Source organism: Mesoplodon mirus (assembly GCF_964341445.2).
Source record: "Mesoplodon mirus genome assembly, chromosome: 13".
NCBI classification, from domain to species: Eukaryota; Metazoa; Chordata; class Mammalia; order Artiodactyla; family Ziphiidae; genus Mesoplodon; species Mesoplodon mirus.
Window position 1 is genome coordinate 81,270,983 of NC_138989.1, and position 19,120 is coordinate 81,290,102.

Below are 19,120 nucleotides of genomic sequence, written 5' to 3' on the forward strand. Positions count from 1 at the left end.
GAATGGCTTAGGAATTTTGCTTAGGAAATGCATAGAAAGATTGGGATGGTTTGTGGTTTTGTTCACTGCAATCCTAAAATGGACATAAATATTGGAAAATGTTGATGAATTCAATATTAAAGAAAATTTATAATGTTAACAAATGAATACCTTTTCAATAAAGAACAAACAGAAAAAAGAATGGAAAGCATAGGTCCTCTCAGCACCACGTGGTTTGTCGTGAAATTGTGATAGGAGTTATTTCATAGGGTCATTCGTCTCACATTATGACTTAATAATGATAATTTGGAGTTGTTGGCTGTGTGCTCTTCTGGATTTTAATTTTCTAATATTTATGGACACAGTTTTATTGTCCTCTACATTATTTAATCTTTGTGAAATTACACAAAATGGTGTAAACACAGCAACGTAAATTCCAGCTTCAGGGCCACCTGCCCAGCTTTGGAAAGTGGTAGGATCTTTGACATGACAATGTTTTTGCTGTTCTTTCTAATAAAATGTGCACCCTGACTGTTAGCCACCTGGAAATTGTAGCAAGATTATTCTTACATGAAAATAAGATTCGACTGGGCTTTATAGTTCTACCACAGCTAATACTAATGTCAACTTTTGGCTTAAGGTCTCAATGGATATTTTGGCTTATTTATTTGGCACGATTAAGTTGGATTAGATTGCATGAGAAAATTGGGACAGTTTGTGGTTTTCTTCACTGAAACCGTGAAATTAATATAAATATTAAAAAATGCTAAGGAATTCAACAAGTGTCAGGCTCCCATACAAATAGGTAGTTAAGTAGCACAGATTTATATGTACTGTTAGAAGAAATATACTTAAGCTGTAAATGCACATCTTAGATGAAATATCTTTCTGTCTTAAGATTTGTTCACTGGTGAAACATTACAGGAATATTTTAAAACAGAACCTTCTTGAACCTGATTGACACCCCAAGTACCACACAAGAATAGTTAAATTATGTTATATCCTCCAAGAAATTCTAAATTATCTGAATCTAAGTTTGTGCTTGGCAGGCAAAGCACTATAAAAGCTTCAAGGTGATCAGCCTGCCAAAAAACAGAAATTTTATTTTTCCAAGACTCATTACAAATGATACATTGGTACTTTATAACATGGATTTTGGATTTTGGATTTTGGATCTTTCTTTTTTCCTTCGTTCATATTCTTGAAGAAGTAAGACTGATCACTTTTACCTATGACCTAAAAGGTTATTATTTTAATGTAGCAATTCGTTTCTTAGCCTCTAAAAGCATAGAAATCATTGCTATTGTCTGGAAATGTAGCAATAACATCAAGATGCTATGTGGAGAGATTAATCTGAAATAGTTTACTTTATAAGAAATGAGGTTAATTTTTTATTATTAAGCATTATCTAAGGAACACTATTTTTCTCAAATAATTTTTCCTGGAAACCTAGACTAAAGAAAATACATCACATTAATTTAAAACAGTGATACATGGCTTCAATAATTCTAGGTAATAGTAAGAAGTTAAAAAGATAGGAAGCAATGAAGAGTCGACTAAAAAAAGGCAGGGTTTATCACATGAATTCCAGTTCTTTAAAATAAAGATTATTTCTATCTGATCAGATAATGCAATTTAAATTCAATAATGACTCTTGGAAAACATAAATATACACGTTTTATTGACAAAACATTTGCATTTGTGCTTATTTTATACTGTACTACTTTTAGAAAATAAAGTATCTAAGCTTTAAATAAATGGCAACTTGCACAAATTTTATATTATTTAGTTGCCTTTTTTGTGCAAGTATTTCCTGCCTCTACATGATTCCAGAATCTCACATTCACATCAGCAAATGTAGACTATAACTGTCTGTATAATTTGCCACCATGTATGGATTTTTAAAATATAATATTTTTAAAATACTGTGGGCAAAGCTTGACCTATATCGATGTGATGTCATATGGCCATTCTTTGTAATGATTTCACTTACCTCACTATCACAGCGGCAGTCTTCACGTTTAATATTTAGTGTTCTCTTGCAAAACATTCCTAAAATATATTGTATTTTTCTGCATTGACCCATACAAAATGCATATGTTTTTATACTAATCACTTGTGCATGTTTGACAGGCCACATTTTAAAATACAATACGATGTTTTACTTTCCTGAATATTAAAAACGTATCCTTCTTTTTCTCTTTCTATCACAGTGTATGGTGTCATATCTATAGTAACTATTTCTTAGCATTATGTTTTATATCTGTATTAATCTATTTTCTCCTTGCTATGGCTTTTATTAACATTATTGCTTATGCATTAGAGGTCCTGTGTGTCTTAGAAAAAAGAACTAAGAAGGGTTTCATATAAAATTCATTTCCTATAGGTTAATGGAAAGTAATACATATAAACAATAAAACAAAAATCCCTTTGGACCCTATTTTGTTCTGCCCTATTTTAACTTATGCCAAAAATGCTTTTATTTCTGGTCCACCTCATTCTTCTGATAACACTTAAGACATCACTTCAGAGAGACTTCTCTCAGTATATAGGTGTGTGTTAAATCACAACACATTGCTTATTTCTTTCAAAGGCAGTTAAAATTTGTGTTAGCTTGACTTATTGCTATTGGTAGTTAGCAAGGTCCCAGGATGGCAGAAGCCATGTCTATTTTGTTCACTATCCAGAGGAGGCCAGAGGGAGGGCCTCAGATGTAGGGCCTCCAGGGGATGGAGGAGAGTCAAGCATAGGTTCCAGCAGTTGCTATCTGAAGGATGGGAAGCCAGGAGGAGCTGGGTGTTTGGAGAGAGGGGAGAGTGCACCTGCATAGCAATCAGATTGCACAGAGGAGATCACTGAGGTGAGGTTTGTACAAGGTACAGACACAGCAGGGTGACAGAAGCATGGAGGAATGGACAAGCCTAGACCTTGCAGGTCCTTTAAGCAATGAGGAGGAAATTGAATTGACTCAAAAAGCAATGTCAGGATCAGTTGACTACTTGTAGTTTGATTTAATGGGAGATATCTGAACGTAAAAATATCCAGCATGAGACTCTGTCAAATGTATTTATGAAATAATCTAAAAGGTGATCTCACTATAGTGGAAATAGGTATTTTGAAACTGGAGATTTTTGATATGGAGAGGCATTGGCCCTGGGTTCAAATTTCCTCAATTCCCAAACTGGATTGACCCCTTCTTTATTCTTTATCCTTTCTTTTAGTTTAAAAATTTTTTTCTTAATAAAGTATAGTTGATTTATAATATTGAGTTAGTTTTAGGTATACAGAAAAGTATTCAGTTATATATATAATTTTTTCAGATTATTTTCCATTATAAGTTATCATAAGATATTTTATACAGTAAATCTTTGTTGCTTATCTGTGTTATGTATAGTAGTTTGTACCTGTTAATCCCATACTCCTAATTTATCCCTCCTCCACCTCCCTTTCCCCTTTGGTAACCATAAATTTGTTTTCTGTGGGTTGACTCCTTCTTAGTGTCTTACTTGGGCTGGCTACATTAGAACCCTAAGCCCTAGTTTCTTTATATCTGGGATGGACATAATAATAGTACTGAATAATATTAATATGATATAAAAATTGAGATTGTACACTTATTACATGAAATTCAGAGCTTTCTTTTTTAGAAATCACATTTATCTGTTGCTATCCCTATTTTTTAAGCACAGCATTTCTCTTTCAAAAGAGAGGAAAGATACTGAAAAAAATTAAATAGTACAATAGTCCAAAGTGACATACTAGTGACTTGTATAGCACTGAGAAGAATTGTCACCTTGCCTAAGAGACGGTCTGGGCTAGCCAACCTGAGGGCATTTTCCCACTTAATGGTCACAAGAACTCAGTGAGGTACATGATGATTCTGTTTTCCTTCACAAATAAGGATATGAGTCAAAGGCAATTTATGTGGTTTGTCTACTTTCAGCTACCTAGAAAGTGGCAGAGTCAGAACTTGGACCAATAGACTCTGGAGCCCAATGTCTCACACATTAAGCTCCTCTTTGGCAAGAAATAATACATTTAATAATATAGTCTATACATTGTAGACCCATCAAATTTTATTAATATGGCTATATACTACATTCAAAAATACTTGCAGTAATCGTGGTAGCCTGGTTGTATGAACTTTTTAAAAACAGCTTTATTGAGGTGTAATTGGTATAAAATACTGCATGTATTTAATATATACAATTTGATGAGCTTGGACATATGTGTGCACCCATGAAACCATCACCATGCTCAAGATAATAAACATGTCCATCACCTCCAAGGATTTCCTTGTGCCCCCCCCTCCTTTTTTTTGTGGTAAAAACCATCCAAAAATTAATATAAGAAACCAGAGTCAATAGCATTAAAATATTTTCCTATATATCAAAGCCTTTGTGCTAAAACCACTGAAAAATACTTTCATAGTCATCTGAAACAAAACGTGAAGATTAGGTACATATGTATAGAGAAAATGAATGCTTTAATAAATACACATGAGGATTAAATATCCCCATTCACTTGCTTGAGAAACAATTTAGAACAGGAAATACTATTGAAATTCAAGGACTAAATAATTAAACCCAACTCAATTTTGTTTAGTCAGATGTGAAAAAATACATAGTTAATTGGTAGGCAAGATCTCAATGTACCAGAGTCTAATTATAGAGTCTTCAAAACACTAGTGAAATAAAAGCTAGACATTTTAAAAGACATTACAATTTTATGACACTGATTTATTTTGGAAAATGGCAAGGTTAAATTTAAGTTTAATATGCTGAAATAAATTTTCTGTCTTCATTTTGGAACTTCTACCAAAAGAGATATTTCATTAAATAGTGAAATATATATATATAAATATAAAAATATATACATATGTATATACATATAATACTTGGTATGCTTTTAATTAAGAGTTCCTTTTTTTTTTTTTAATATTGGTCTTGGTTTACTAATGGTCCAAGAAATTTGGTCAGTTATATCATCATTGCCCTCTGAGTTACAGTAAATGTAAAGAACAGTTGCTCCAAGTCAGCACTAATTCAAATATGATTGGGCATATACTAATGCTAACAAAAATAATTACAACCACAAATCTATATTATTATAATAAGTATTATAACAAGGAGTGAATTGGTTTGGCATCTCTACAGAACACTTATTAAAATGTGTTTTTTTCTACAACTGCAAGTGGTATGCATTTAATATTATATAGTCTCGTTTTCAGTGAATAGAAGTTTATTTTGTAACTTAATTGGTATTATGAAACCCCTTCAGTTGATTAAATAGATGGTTCATAAAAAGACAGTTTATGATCTGTAACTATATAAGAGGAAATGAAAAAAAGGGAGTAGTTAAAGTCATGAATACAAAATGTTATCTAAGCTTATTTACACCAGAAAATCTTCTTTGATAATAAAAATGGGTAATCTTATACAACCATAGAACTTTATTAATTTTAGATTAACCTGCATGATTTGAGCATTTATTTTAAAGAAAATGTTCCACTTGCTAAATCCTCAATGTGGTTATGTTGCTATATTGAATAAAGTAATGGATGTACATACTGATAACAAAGGTTTGCATTTACCAATTAATTTGTCTTTGCTATTTATATGGAAAGCTGTTTTTAATTCTTTTTTAAAGCTTTGAAATTACTGAGACTTTGTTCAGTGTTTTCTGTGAAGCCTCTTAATTTCTAGGAAACAGCTCATCACTTCTTTAGCAGTTCTCCCTACAGTACCTTGTACATACCTTAGGAAGCTAACATTGATTTGACACATAAAACAATGCTAAAAAAATTTAATTAAATAAATGCATTTTTATAGGAATATTATGTATTTTAAATTTTATGTGCTTGTTTCATCTACTGGACTATAAAATCTTTAAGGAAAAAGACCATGTCTTATTCATATTTTATTTTTTGAATTGATCATAATATTAACCATAGTAGGAAATTAATTCATGTATCAGTTAGATGTCATTTTGACTCCAAGTAACAGAAAACTCAACAATCATAGATTAGATAAATATAGCTAATCATTCTCACATAGCAAGGAAACCAGAGGTATGGATTCTTTGTTTCATGCTGCAGCTCCATTGTTACATCAAGCTCTTTTCATCCATCTGTTGCACCATTTTTAACTTTACAGGGTGGCTGTTACACTTACCTTCTTCCAGAATCATGTCTTTGTTCAAGCAGGAAGAAAGCAGAGGAAAAATGTTCTCTCATTTTGATGTTTTCACATTTTTCTAGATGGGAAACTTTTCTAGCAGACTTCCCCTCACATCTCATCAGCCAGAACCAGGTCATATGCTGCTTTAAGACCAGTGAATTGTGAATTAAATGGGGGTTGTCATGGAAGATTTAGACCACTCAAGATTTAGCCCCTGGGATTGGAATAGGGGCTTATCTTTCCAGAGATCAACAGCTTCTGCCTTCCACCTGAACAAATTGTGCTTTAGTTAGCAGGGGAAAAGGGGACCATTGAGCAGTTAATGGACAATATGTGTTACAATAAATATTACATGAAAAGAATTAGATTTGTTAAAATCACGTCCTGTGCTATCTCCAGTTGCATCTTTATATATTTATTTGTATTCGTTTGGCAAAATTAAATGTGAGTGATTTCTATTTCTTTGAGGATAATTACAAATGCATAAATTCCTCTCTATTTTTACAGTGGGAAGAAAAATATGCAATGTTGAGAAGATGCATTGTTTTTATCGCTTTCTGTTTTAAATGTCGGTCTTGCTCTTATAATTGCAGAGAAAATTCAAATGCAATTATGTTCTCTGTCTTTTTTTAGGCCTGAAAAGATAAATATGAATTTAGATTCCATTCATCGGTTAATTGAAGAAACACAAATCTTCCAGATGCAGCAGTCATCAGTTAAACCACCGTGTGACCTGGGGGCACCTGCCTCATCCCCCAGGGACACCCGTAGCTCCTGTTTGCCCCTTCATGCGCTGCAATCTCATGCCGCTCACAACTCCCATGCTCATTCCTGCAACATCAACGACTGGGGCATTTGTGAAGAACTTCGCCTGCGGGAACTGGAGGAGGTCAAGGCCAGAGCCGCTCAGATGGAGAAGACCATGCGATGGTGGTCAGACTGCACGGCCAACTGGAGAGAAAAGTGGAGTAAAGTTCGAGCTGAAAGGAACAGTGCCAGGGAGGAAGGAAGACAACTCAGAATAAAACTAGAGATGACCATGAAGGAATTGAGTGCCTTGAAAAAGAAGCAGAGTTTGTCACATCAAAAAGAGGCCTTGGAAGCTAGAGTCACCCAGGACCGGAAGCTTCCTAGTTTCATAGAAGTGTCTTATGCACAGAGAGACCCCTTTCAAATTGGTTCCAAAACGTGTGAGTCCATCAGAGAGTGCTTGGGAAAGAGAGAATATCCTACCAAGGAGAACATAAATAATAAGGTCAGAAAAAAATCCAGAGGAATCTAGAGGTTATGTGCATATTTGAACGCTGTATATAGTAATGGGAAGGGAAAAGAAAATAGAAAAACCAGTGGTGACTATATTTGTTTGTTTAGGCTGCCAGAACTAAGTACCCCAGACTGAGTGGCTTTAGCGACAGAAGTTTATTTTCTCACCGTTCTGGAGGCTAGAAGTCTGAGATCCAGGTGTCAGCAGGGTTGGTTTCTGCTGAGGCCTTCCTCCTTGGCTTATAGATGGCAGTCTTCTCCCTGTGTCTTCACATCACCTTTCCTCTGTGTGTGTCTGTGTCCAAATTTCCTCTTCTTCTTCTTTTTTTAAAATTTATTTTATTGAGGTATAGTTGATTTACAATGTTGTGTTAATTTCTACTGTATGGCAAAGTGATTCAGTTATACATATAAATATATTGTTTTTCATATTATTTTCTATTACAGGACATTGCATATAGTTCCCTGTGCTGTACAGTAGGACTTTGTTGTTTACCCATCCTATATATATGAGTTTGCATCTCCTCTTCTTATAAGGATACCATCACTAGGCCCACCCTGATGACCCTCATTTTGAACTTAATTACCTTTTAAAGACCCTGTCTCCAAATACAGTCACATTCTGAGGTACTGGGGGTTGGGGGGTGCAGAGTTCAACATATGGGTTTTAGGGGAGACACGATTCAGTCCATATTACTGATATTACTAGTATTTTTAGCCAAAGAAAACCCCCAGCATTTTTTTATGTTAAAAGAAGATATTTAGAGAGATTTCTCTCCATTTACCCTAATAAGCCACTATTAAATTATCCATGCAGTAGTTTAAAACATTTCCCAAGGTTTGGGACTCTGGCCTCACAATTAATTCCTGTAAAATGGGTACCATAGGGAAATACCTTTAGGGAATACTTCACACTACCCACTTTTGGAATTTCTTGGTATATTTGGAATCTTGAAATTTCTGAGAATTCTGAACATAACAAAAATTTGTAAACTTTAATCTAGCAGTTCACACACTTATCTACTGATGAACCACCCCCCATATATATATTTTTTAATCTGGTAAATATTATTAACAACTCATGGAACATACTTTGGGAAACTTTAGGAATTCATGTTATCTCTTTAAATAGTTTGTATTATTTACCCTTTATATTATTACCCCTTTCTATTTAATTCCATCTCTAAAAACATAAAATCAATTAATATCTTGCTTTTCTATAATTCCATCTAAAATGTTAAGCTTTTCATGATGTATGGAGTGTATGTTAGATATAACATATTCCACTGTAAATGGAAAATTTTAAGAGACTGCAGGGAAACTTATTTTATTAGAATATGGTAGAACATTGAAAGGAAAAAAAAGCCTAAAAATATATAAGTTAAAGTTTGTCCATATAACACTATTAGAAAATGATAAATGAATGAAAATATGAATTTGATGCTGAATCATAATATTTTATTTCCTTTCAAAAATGTTTTCTTCATGATTTTTCTACATTGGATTTTAAAATTCAACAATAATAATTGTTTTGTATTTTTTTTTTCTTTCAGGAAGGTTTGATTATTGACCCATTAAAATTAAATGAAGAGGTGAAACTCAATCTAGATTGTCCTGATTTATTCAAGAACAGTGGTTCTGAAAACCATACAGTGAGACCTGGATTAAGACTGCAGGCAATAAATCTGCCTCTGGAGAATGGAGTTCCTGAAATTTCAGCTTTGCAGGTGCATTTGGATGAGTTCCAAAAAATCTTATGGAAAGAAAGAGAGTAAGTACTAATTATTGTCTTCCTTAACCAAGTCTGTTTTTCAAACTTCTTAAAATTGTTAAGTCTCTTAAACTAGCCATCTGCTAATGTATTTTACCTATGACTAGTCATTAAGTACTAATATTTGAAAAATGAGTTTGAATTTTACATTCATTTTTTGAATTTTGAAAAGTAAGTTATAACAGGTTCGTTTTTATCATTTTTTTTCATAACCTTGTTCTCATCTTCTCTGGTAGATTCACCTTTATTATATTTGAACTATTAATGATTATGATTAAAATAACCTGTGTATTATCTAACTTTTACAGCATTCATAGATTTCAGTGAGTCAATAAAAATGAATAGATATGTTAATATTCATAAGGGAAAATCACAAATTTGTGAGGTACTGATTGCAGAAAAAGATGCTTTATTCATTGACCATTTATAGTATAGAGGAAGGAGCACTAGACTTTGATTAAATCACCTGGACATTCATCTTGGTTCTGACATACTCTAGCTATATGATATTGGGTTAGTAAAGGGTGTGCTATTGTCAGCTTGGTAAAAATATGGATAGTGATACCTGTGTTCCAATGATCTATTGTTTTATAACAACTTCGCAAATGATTATTATTGAGACAACAATCACCATGTATTCTGTTCATGGATCTTGAGCATGGATTTATATGGACAGCTCATCTCTTGCTACATGTGACCTCAGCTGGGATGGCTCAAAGGCCGAGGGTGACTTTAGGTCTGGGGGAGCTGTGTAGAATTTTCTGAAGTCTCACTTACTCCCATATCTGGCAGCTGATCCTTTTTCTCATCTGGGATCTCAGTTGGAACATCTGTATATAGCCTATCTGTGTGGCCACTTGGCTAACTCATGGCATAATGGCTTGGTTGAAAGTGAACATCTGTCAAGCACAGAGAGAAATAAATGGTATTTTAATGACCTGGCTTTAAAAGTCACATAGCATCACTTCTGCCCTCTTCACTGGATTCTTATGAGGATCAAACACAATGTCTGGGAAAGTGGCCACTAATATGAATTACTCAATATGGATTTTTTTTGTTGTTGTTCCCTCACGATCACCCTAGAAACTAATAAGTGGAATATTGGATGTACTTTAAAATGTGTTCCCCAAATCTGAAAATAATTATTTTTCCATCTGTTTAGTTATAAGACTCTGAATGGGCAGAATAAAAAAAAAACTGGGAGTGATGTATATTATCACTAAGTATGAAAATAATCATACATAATGGTTTTAATTTCCCTGGTTTACATGGATTGAAACAGTGATAAGTATGCACACAAACCTTGTACCGGTACTATAAGCTCTTTATCTGCCAATCCTTTTCTGTCTGTCACAAGTCCCTCTGAAATTTATTCCTACCACTAATTCCCTTTTTCAGATTCTTTGCCTATACCTCACCACATGAACAGATTGTGATAATACAAGTATCTGTGTAGAGAATAAATATTTATTATTCTACCATCAAGTGTAAATTCCTAACAGAGGCAATCAACATTAGTAGAAAAGAGAATAAAATTGAACGCCTGCATCCATATTAACCATTAATTTACTCTGGAACTACAGGTCTCAGTCAAGTTCTAACCTCTGGGCTTCATTTCTTGAAGGATTTAACATTTTAGTGGTTATAGACTTCTCTCCAACCCACTCACAATGCTACTTCACCTACATAATATAATAGGAGCAATGTGAAAATGCTGTTTCCTGCATGTAAACCCCCAAATGTACCAGTTTTAATGATATACATGTGTGTCTTTACACTCTCACTTGTACACATGTACATGTACATATATATCTGATTTCCTTGGAATAAATGAACAATCCCCATAGTATTAAGTAAATCCCCCAGTTCTCAGCAAATTCAGCATATAAACAAAAGACAGGCTGAAGAATAAGGGAGAAACGGGGCCTTTGATTCCATTTTGCTTTCTCACTCTCCTCTTTAAGAAGCAGTCCTATGGGTATGATATGTCCATGAATTAACATTAGCCCGCAATCCATGTGAGGCCATGGCAAAGCCTTTTTTTCTATCACAAGAGAATGTTTCCCAAGGATACACTATATACTTTTACTACAAATCTGTCTAATCTTTTAAATTCTTCCTCCTGGAATCTCAGTGAGTGGGTGGCTGGAGTTGAGACGTGAATGTAATTTTTTCTATGTTCCCAGCTAGTGGGAAACTTCTCTTGACTAGAGCACAGGAATCAACCTAGAGAACTCAGGGAATCATTTCCACCATTGACTGACTAGAACCCCCTCATCTAAAACACTAAAGTTTATCTATTATTTGTATTATTCATACTGTTCAGTCTGATGAATAATTACCCAGTATCTGGAAGCTGTTCATGTACTGAGAATTTGTATATTTCTGATCTCTTAAAAAAAATGACCTTCCCAGGTAGAAAATTTGAGATGAGGGTGGGAAAACTGATCCTCGTACAGAGCTAGGTGTACCTAAACATTTAGGAAGAGGAACTTTGGCAATATTACGTCTTAAGTAAGAGAGATGATGAGGCAAAATATTTTGATGTGCTGCTTTAGCCTTTAGAGTTAGTTCTAAAGTTAAACTGCAGATGGCACCTGCATCCCTTACAAAATGTTAGCTTTCTGTCAATGTGAGCTTTAATCTCCCTTTCAGTTTTATTTCTTAATTTGTTTTCTATATAAGAAGAACAGTATGCTTCAATTATTTTTCTTTGCTTCATTAAATGTTAAGTTTTTTTCTCAATAAAATGAGATTTAAAATCTTGGTGAGATAGTACAGCCAACTGAAAATGCTCCAATGATTAGTATGAGAAAGAAATCTATATATATGGTTGTGAATATTCCTCAAGACAATGAAAAAATTGCATGCAAGTCTGGTTAATATTATTTAATGTAATATTGTTAAAGAATAGAAAGTCAGATCTACTTTACTTATTTATTCACTGTTACTAATGGGATATACAGTAAGCTTATAACTGACAAATAAAATTTGTATATATTTAAGGTATACAACATGATGTTTTTGATGCATATACATACTTGGAAATGATTACCATAATCAAGCTAATTAACACACCCATCACTTCATATAGTTATTATTTTTGTGTGTGGTAAGAACACTTATGATCTACTCTCTTAGCAAATTTCAAGTATACAGTACCATGTTGTTCACTATAGTCATCATGCTGTACATTCATCTTTTTTTTTTTTTTTTTTTTTGCTACTGAGTTGTATGAGTTCCTTTTATATATTTTGGATATTAACCCCAGTGTGGTGTGCAAATAATTCCTCCATTCCATAAGTTATCTTTTCATTTTGCTAATTGTTTCTTTTGCTGTGCAGAAGCTTTTTAGTTTGCTACAGTCCCACTTATTTATTTTTGCTTTTTTGGTATCTGTGCTTTTGATGCAGAATCAAAATAATCTTTGCCAATACTAATATTCAGGAGCTTTCCCCTTATGTTTTCTTCCAGGTGTTTTACATTTCAGGTCTTAAATTAAGGTCTTTAATCCATTTCAAGTTAATTTTTGTGTATTTTTACGATTTCTTTTTTACTCTAAAGTATGTTTGTGTTTGGGCAGTCCTGTACCTAATGAGAGAGTCTATCTCTCTGTGTAGACAATAAAAGCACTAGTAATTCTCTACCTCAGTCTCCTTTGCAGTTAGGGTGCAGATGGTTGACATAGGAACAGCTATTCAAATGTAGCCACCTAGTTGTTTTAGCATAAATTAATCCTCCAAGGAGATGAGAGCACCAGCATCCATCCTGGTGAGGGGATAAGGCAGTGCCAGTACCTACATCTTGTTTTCAGAGGCAGCAGCAGCCTCAAGTCTCTGGTGACATCATCCCATGACTCGAGTTGAGGGGATGCTGAAGTCATGCTGTTATGTCTGTACCTAAATGGTGGCCCCAAGAAAGTGCTGGTGGGAAGATTTCTATGGCTTTATCTTTGGTATCTGACTGCAGGCTCCCATTTTGCTTCACTGACTCTCCCAGAGATTCTTTGTGCTATTAATGTCTTCTATTTAAATTAGCTATTTTGAGTATATTTGTTTGTTGGACACATAATTGATATCAGGAGAGTGTACAGGCAACAGGCAGTGGGGTCTTCATTGGGCTGGTTCTGTGATATGAGACGGGTCTTATTCCTGGCTTCATAGCCTTGTCCAAGCCTTGGTCTCTGGTCCTCCTGGGTGTCTCTGAGCTTAACAGTATTCTTTAAAGTCATCTCTTTTCTAATTAAATTGACTATATATGGCTTTGGCTATTTGCTGAAAATGCTGAAAAGTGATGAAAATGAAAGATATTGAAAGATGTTACTGCTGAAATATGTAGTTATAAATAGTGAAATCATGAAATCATAAATAGGTTGCTTATTAAAAATATACTTGTAAAAGATTTTGTTATTCATCATTTAATACTAACTCTAAATTTTAGACTAATGAAAAAATGGATATCTAGATGTTATTACAAATTAATTATTTTTGTCTGGCAAAAAATTTTGACATTAATAGACCTCTAAGAAAATACTGACTAGATATTTTACAATGAAATTTCACACAGTTCAAAAATGATTAATATTTATTACCAGATAGTAATGTTTAGGAATTTTTATCTCTGAAAAAATTTTGATTAATCTTCCTGTCTAGATGTTTAAAATTTATGCCCATTTATTATGGGATCATTATAGGATGATTAACAAAGTATCAAAAGATTGCATTGAAATATAATCATATCTTTTCATAAAAATAATTTTGGTTCATACACTATTTTTTGGATCCTGCAAATATTATACATTTTAACAATCTGATTTTTAAAAGTTTATATCATCATATTAAAATACTATATTTTTTCTGAGCTTTGCCTTAGTAATTTTTTTAAAGAATCTGTGCATAAAATATGCAATATCCTTTAGAGTAAATTAGGGGTTTTTTTGCCTTCTTGTAGTTCAAACAATATGATGATAGTTTAAATTTCAATTATAAATGTAAGTATAATTAATCAATTTTGAAAATCTCTCTAAAATGTAGAATAAATTGATTAGGCCAGAAAATTAAGGATTTAAAGAGTGCCCTCTGCTGCATAAATTTAAGTGTGCACAGTTCTTATGTCCTAATGCTTGAAACAAATAGTCACAATTTTTTTTTATAAAGCTATGCTGAAAAACACCCAAGCATCACATTGCTATTAAATAAATGTTTATGAATTGCCTGTTCTCTTACTTCTCTAAATTGTACCATTTTACAGAATGAAATACATAATTTTCTTTCACTAAACTAATAAATATCAGTTATTTTATTTAAGATGCATACTTAGAGAAATAATGCTATATTTTAAATGTGACTAATCTGCCTTAAATAAAGAATACAAATGGTTAACTATTCATTTTAATGGTTTTCAAAATTATTTTCATTTCATGAACTGGCCTTGAATCCTTAGTCTAGATATAATTTACATATAATTATATCTTTAGACTATATCTATACTTATATGTAGCTAAAAGTTTAATGTAATTTGTAGTGTTCTTCTTGAACTTCTTATAAAACCCCTGAGGGCATAGTTGCCACAGTAATTCTGATGACAGTTTCAAGGATCAACATTTATTCTACAGTAATTATAAATCATTTTTATGTTAATATGAGCTTTTTTGGTAACATCATTTGATTTATTAGAGTGTAATGTTAAAAGCTGACGCTGATTTCTCAACATGTATAACTTTGAATTTGTAAATTTAAAAATGTAGACTTTTCTCAAATTTTCAAGTATAATTTTTCTATCAATCTATTTATAAATAATTCTCAAAATTAATTTTGAGAAAATTTTCTCAATATATGCTTCATTACACAAATGTATTTGATCAATATCCTTTAATAAAATTATTTTATTAATTTAAGATATTCCTTTCACTGATGAAAACATTGTCATGTTCTACTCATGTAATTCTTTTTTTTATATAATTTCATTTTTTTATTAGTTTCTTCTTTATAACAAAGTGAATCAGTTATACATATATATCTGTTCCCATATCCCTTCCCTCTTGTGTCTCCCTCCCTCCCACCCATGTAATTCTAATAAATTAAAATTATAAATATGGTGATTCTTAAGTATTTCAATGAAGTCACAAACAATACAATTTTATTTTATTTTTCAACTTAAATTTACAAAGTCAAAGTCAATACTCAATTTCTTTTAAATATTCAAAAAATACCTTATCATCCAAAACTTTAAAACCTGAATGCCAAATACATAACATATTTTAATATACAATGGCTTTTATGTATTTGTTCTATATTTAACACAAAATGTTACTATTTGGCAATTTGTTCCCAATTTCTATATTTAATCCTATTCTTAAAATCTCAAACACAGTCACTAAGAGCAAAAATCGTGTCATGGTAAGCAACTGGGGGTCATCAGCTGGCTAAATGTACTTATCTATCAGAATTTTTGGCTGTGGTTGTTAATCTGGACCTGTGGACATCTGTAGGAGTGTTCTGAAGAACTTATTGAGCCTTTTTCTTTGTTCATTGTAATATATGTAATGTGTTAGTAAGGGATTCCAAATTATAGTCCTATAAATAGTGCTGGTGTCTTTTGCAACTTAAGTCTTTTGAGGTGAAGTTAAGCTGTAACAAATGCTTTTATTATCCTCTTTCAATTTTATGGCTTGATTCATGCAAATATTATTATATAACCCCCTATGCTTATGCATTGACTGGATTAAACTAATATATTTATGGCCTAATTCTATTTTGAATTATTTTCATAGTATTGCTACCTAGAAGATTCATATTTCTTATAAATATGGAAATGGCATTCAATTTTGATTCTGGATGCATCTTCTAGCTCTGTGAATATGTCCCAAGATCTTTCTAGCAGCATTATCACTGAAATAGATCTGTATGTGCATTAGCTAATTATAAATACAGTAAGACTGTAACTAACAACTACAGAATCTTAGAGGCATGTAACAATCAGAATTTATTTAGTTGGAGTCTGTGAGCCACTGGAGGTTGGTTAATCTGGACAGGGCTCTGCAGGGAAAACTCAGCTGTGATTCATGGCTCTTATCTTCCCCTGAGAGCAGTGGGCCTGCACAGGTATGTATTTCTCATAGTAATGGCCAACATATAAGTGAGGAAGCCCAGTTACACAAACACTTTTTAAGTCTTTGGCCACATCGTGCCCAACAGCATCCCATTGGTAATGTTAGGCACATTTTCTATTTCCAAGGCACAGCAAGTGACAATTTCATCTTGTGTTTCACCACTAAATAACATGTATCACTATTTTTCTAGCTTGTTATGTTTTCTTTCCAGCCCCTGTCCACCATATGACCCCTAAATTAGGTCTACGTATTTTTCATTTTTGTTGTTGCAGCATCCCCTTTTAAGTATCATTTCCTGTATCAGCTATCTTTTGCTGCATAAAGTAATAATAATAATTCAGTAGCTTAAGACAACAAAGTATTTTGCCTGGGTGGATGCAAGGTCAGCTGACCTCCACTGGACCAGCTGGGCTTGGCTCCTTGGTAAGGTTGAGCTCAGATCTGCTTCATATGTTTATTTGGGGACAGCAGTTCCCGGGGGAAACTTTTCACAGTGACGGCTGAGGGATAAAAGAAGCCTAATCACACAAATTCTTTTCAAATTTCTGTAATCTGTCACATCGGATAATATCTCATTGTCAAAGCCTAGAATCTAGGGATGGGGAAAGCAACTCTGTCCTCTCACCGTTGTGGCCTCTCCCATTGCGGAGCACAGGCTCCGGACGCGCAGGCTCCGCGGCCACGGCTCACGGGCCCAGCTGCTCTGCGGCATGTGGGATCTTCCCAGACCAGGGCACGAACCCGTGTCCCCTGCATCGGCAGGCGGACTCCCAACCACTGCGCCACCAGGGAAGCCCGAGAATGAGTATTTTTAACAATAATCTACCACACAGATGAGGACTGACCATTTGCAAAGGTCGATATATGCTAATTATCACCAGAAATAAACAATTATTTTCAGTGACTCACTCTAATAGATGTGTGGGCATGGGAAAAAAATCAGTGATGAGATATTAAAGGATTAAAGATTTTCATCCAAGTTCTGTCACTTATTCTACAAATAGAGAAATTAATTTCAATTATTTTAAATAATTTAAATAAAGATCCCAGTGAAACTGCTTTATTAAAACAGAATTGCAGATATTTAAAAAGCATTTTTATATCTCCAATAAATGACTGATTTCTTAAATGGTTATGTGGGCTCTTTGGTATTCTCTGTCGTATCAAAGAATTCTTCATTCATATACAGTCACGATATGAAGTTGGATAAAAACCATGTTAAAATTAGAAACATATATATATCCTCCCATGTAAGGAAACAATATGAATAAGAAGCATTGAAAGAAATGAATAAATAATGCAGGAGACAGCAGGCAGAAAGTCAATTATTTTAATACTGGCAAAGCCGAATTAAATGTGTTTAAACTACTGTAAACCAACTTTTATTCAATATTTTTAATCTTTAATAAGCTGAAAAAAGTTTTCTGTCATGACAATGATATATACAAATATAAAAAAATAGGAAAATAGAAAATCTAAAATTGAATGCATTCCTAAAATTATTTTAAAATTGTAAGTCTATTTTGCTTTTAATTCTCTATTTAGAATGCGCTTATCTTTGGAAAAAGAAATAGAACGGCTGGAGTCAGCTTTGTCTGTGTGGAAATGGAAGTATGAAGAACTGAAAGAATCAAAGGCAAAAAGTCTGAAAGAGGTAGGGAGACGTATGATGGAAAGGAAGCAATGACTGTTTTCTCTGTTCCAATGTGTAACCTGGTGGGCAGAAGACTGAGTAGACAAGAGGAAAGGAGGTTAAAAGATTGAATTCCTTCTATAAAAGGAATATTTGAACTCACGTATTAATAGTGGACTCAGTCAAACTCAAACCATAAGAAATCTTGTTCTAAATAACACATATTTTTAATGATCAACCACATGACACAATTAACTATCTATTCCAGGCACATGTGAGGGACGGACAGCCTAAGATGCCATCATATCATAGCATCTATAATAAACAACTTTATCTTGCTCTTTTATAAAGCATTCTGAAAATATTAATTTATCTTAAGTGTATTTAGGTTCTTTTCACATTGGCATTATAGTTACTCAGAATCAGCCATTAGCTTTTATACATCTCCTTTGCATTTTCATCAATAAAATGCTGTCATGAACACTTTCCATGATTTATTAATATTCATTATTTAAAGAATATTAATTACGTGTATTTTGTGTACTAAAGCACTATGCTAGGTAAGTATGTGGGATAGAATAATGAGCAAAGCAAATCAAAGAAAAATACTGAGCAAAAATAATGACAAGCTAAATGCTCTCCAATGAGTTAGCATTTAGTTCATCTGTGTGCTAATACATACATATATATATACACACATACAAACTGTACATGTGTTGACAGCTATCAAAAGAAGCTGCCTATTGAAATCTGTTATGTAATCATGCCTTAATCTAAAGCACTCCTCCATCAGTTGTTTAAAAAGTGGGAAGCAGTATTCCTCTTTGTTTATGAAATTCCATATGAATGTTGTTTCAGCTTTGTTTCCAGCAAGTGATAAAGTGTAGAGTCATTGACTCAAGTTTGCAGAAATCCCGTGAGGGAATATTCAAGAACCTTAGTCGCCAGCACTTGCCTTATTTATGGGTCACATGCAGGCATCCTGATGTTCATAGAGCATAGTAATCATCATGCAGAGGTTCAGAACTAGTCGACTATGTCAACCCTGAGGACCACTGAGATCTGAAAAGAGGGAGGGACTTCCCTGGCGGTCCAGTGGTTAAGAGTCTATGCTTCCATTGCAGGAGACACAGGTTGGATCCCTCGTTGAAGAACTAAGATCCTGCATGCTGCGTGGCACAGCC

The 19,120-nt window shown here is 33.4% G+C and overlaps 1 protein-coding gene across 1 annotated transcript in view; it reads left to right on the top strand.

Annotated features, from left to right (window-relative positions):
- The window catches only part of CCDC102B (coiled-coil domain containing 102B), a gene marked incomplete at its 5' end in the record, with an annotated part of 210,101 nt that overhangs the window by 36,335 nt on the left and 154,646 nt on the right, over positions 1-19,120 (top strand). Inside the window, 3 exon segments of the mRNA XM_082641452.1 lie at positions 6,792-7,413; positions 8,975-9,192; positions 17,849-17,957. Of these exon segments, the coding sequence (XP_082497578.1) occupies positions 6,792-7,413; positions 8,975-9,192; positions 17,849-17,957 (949 nt within the window).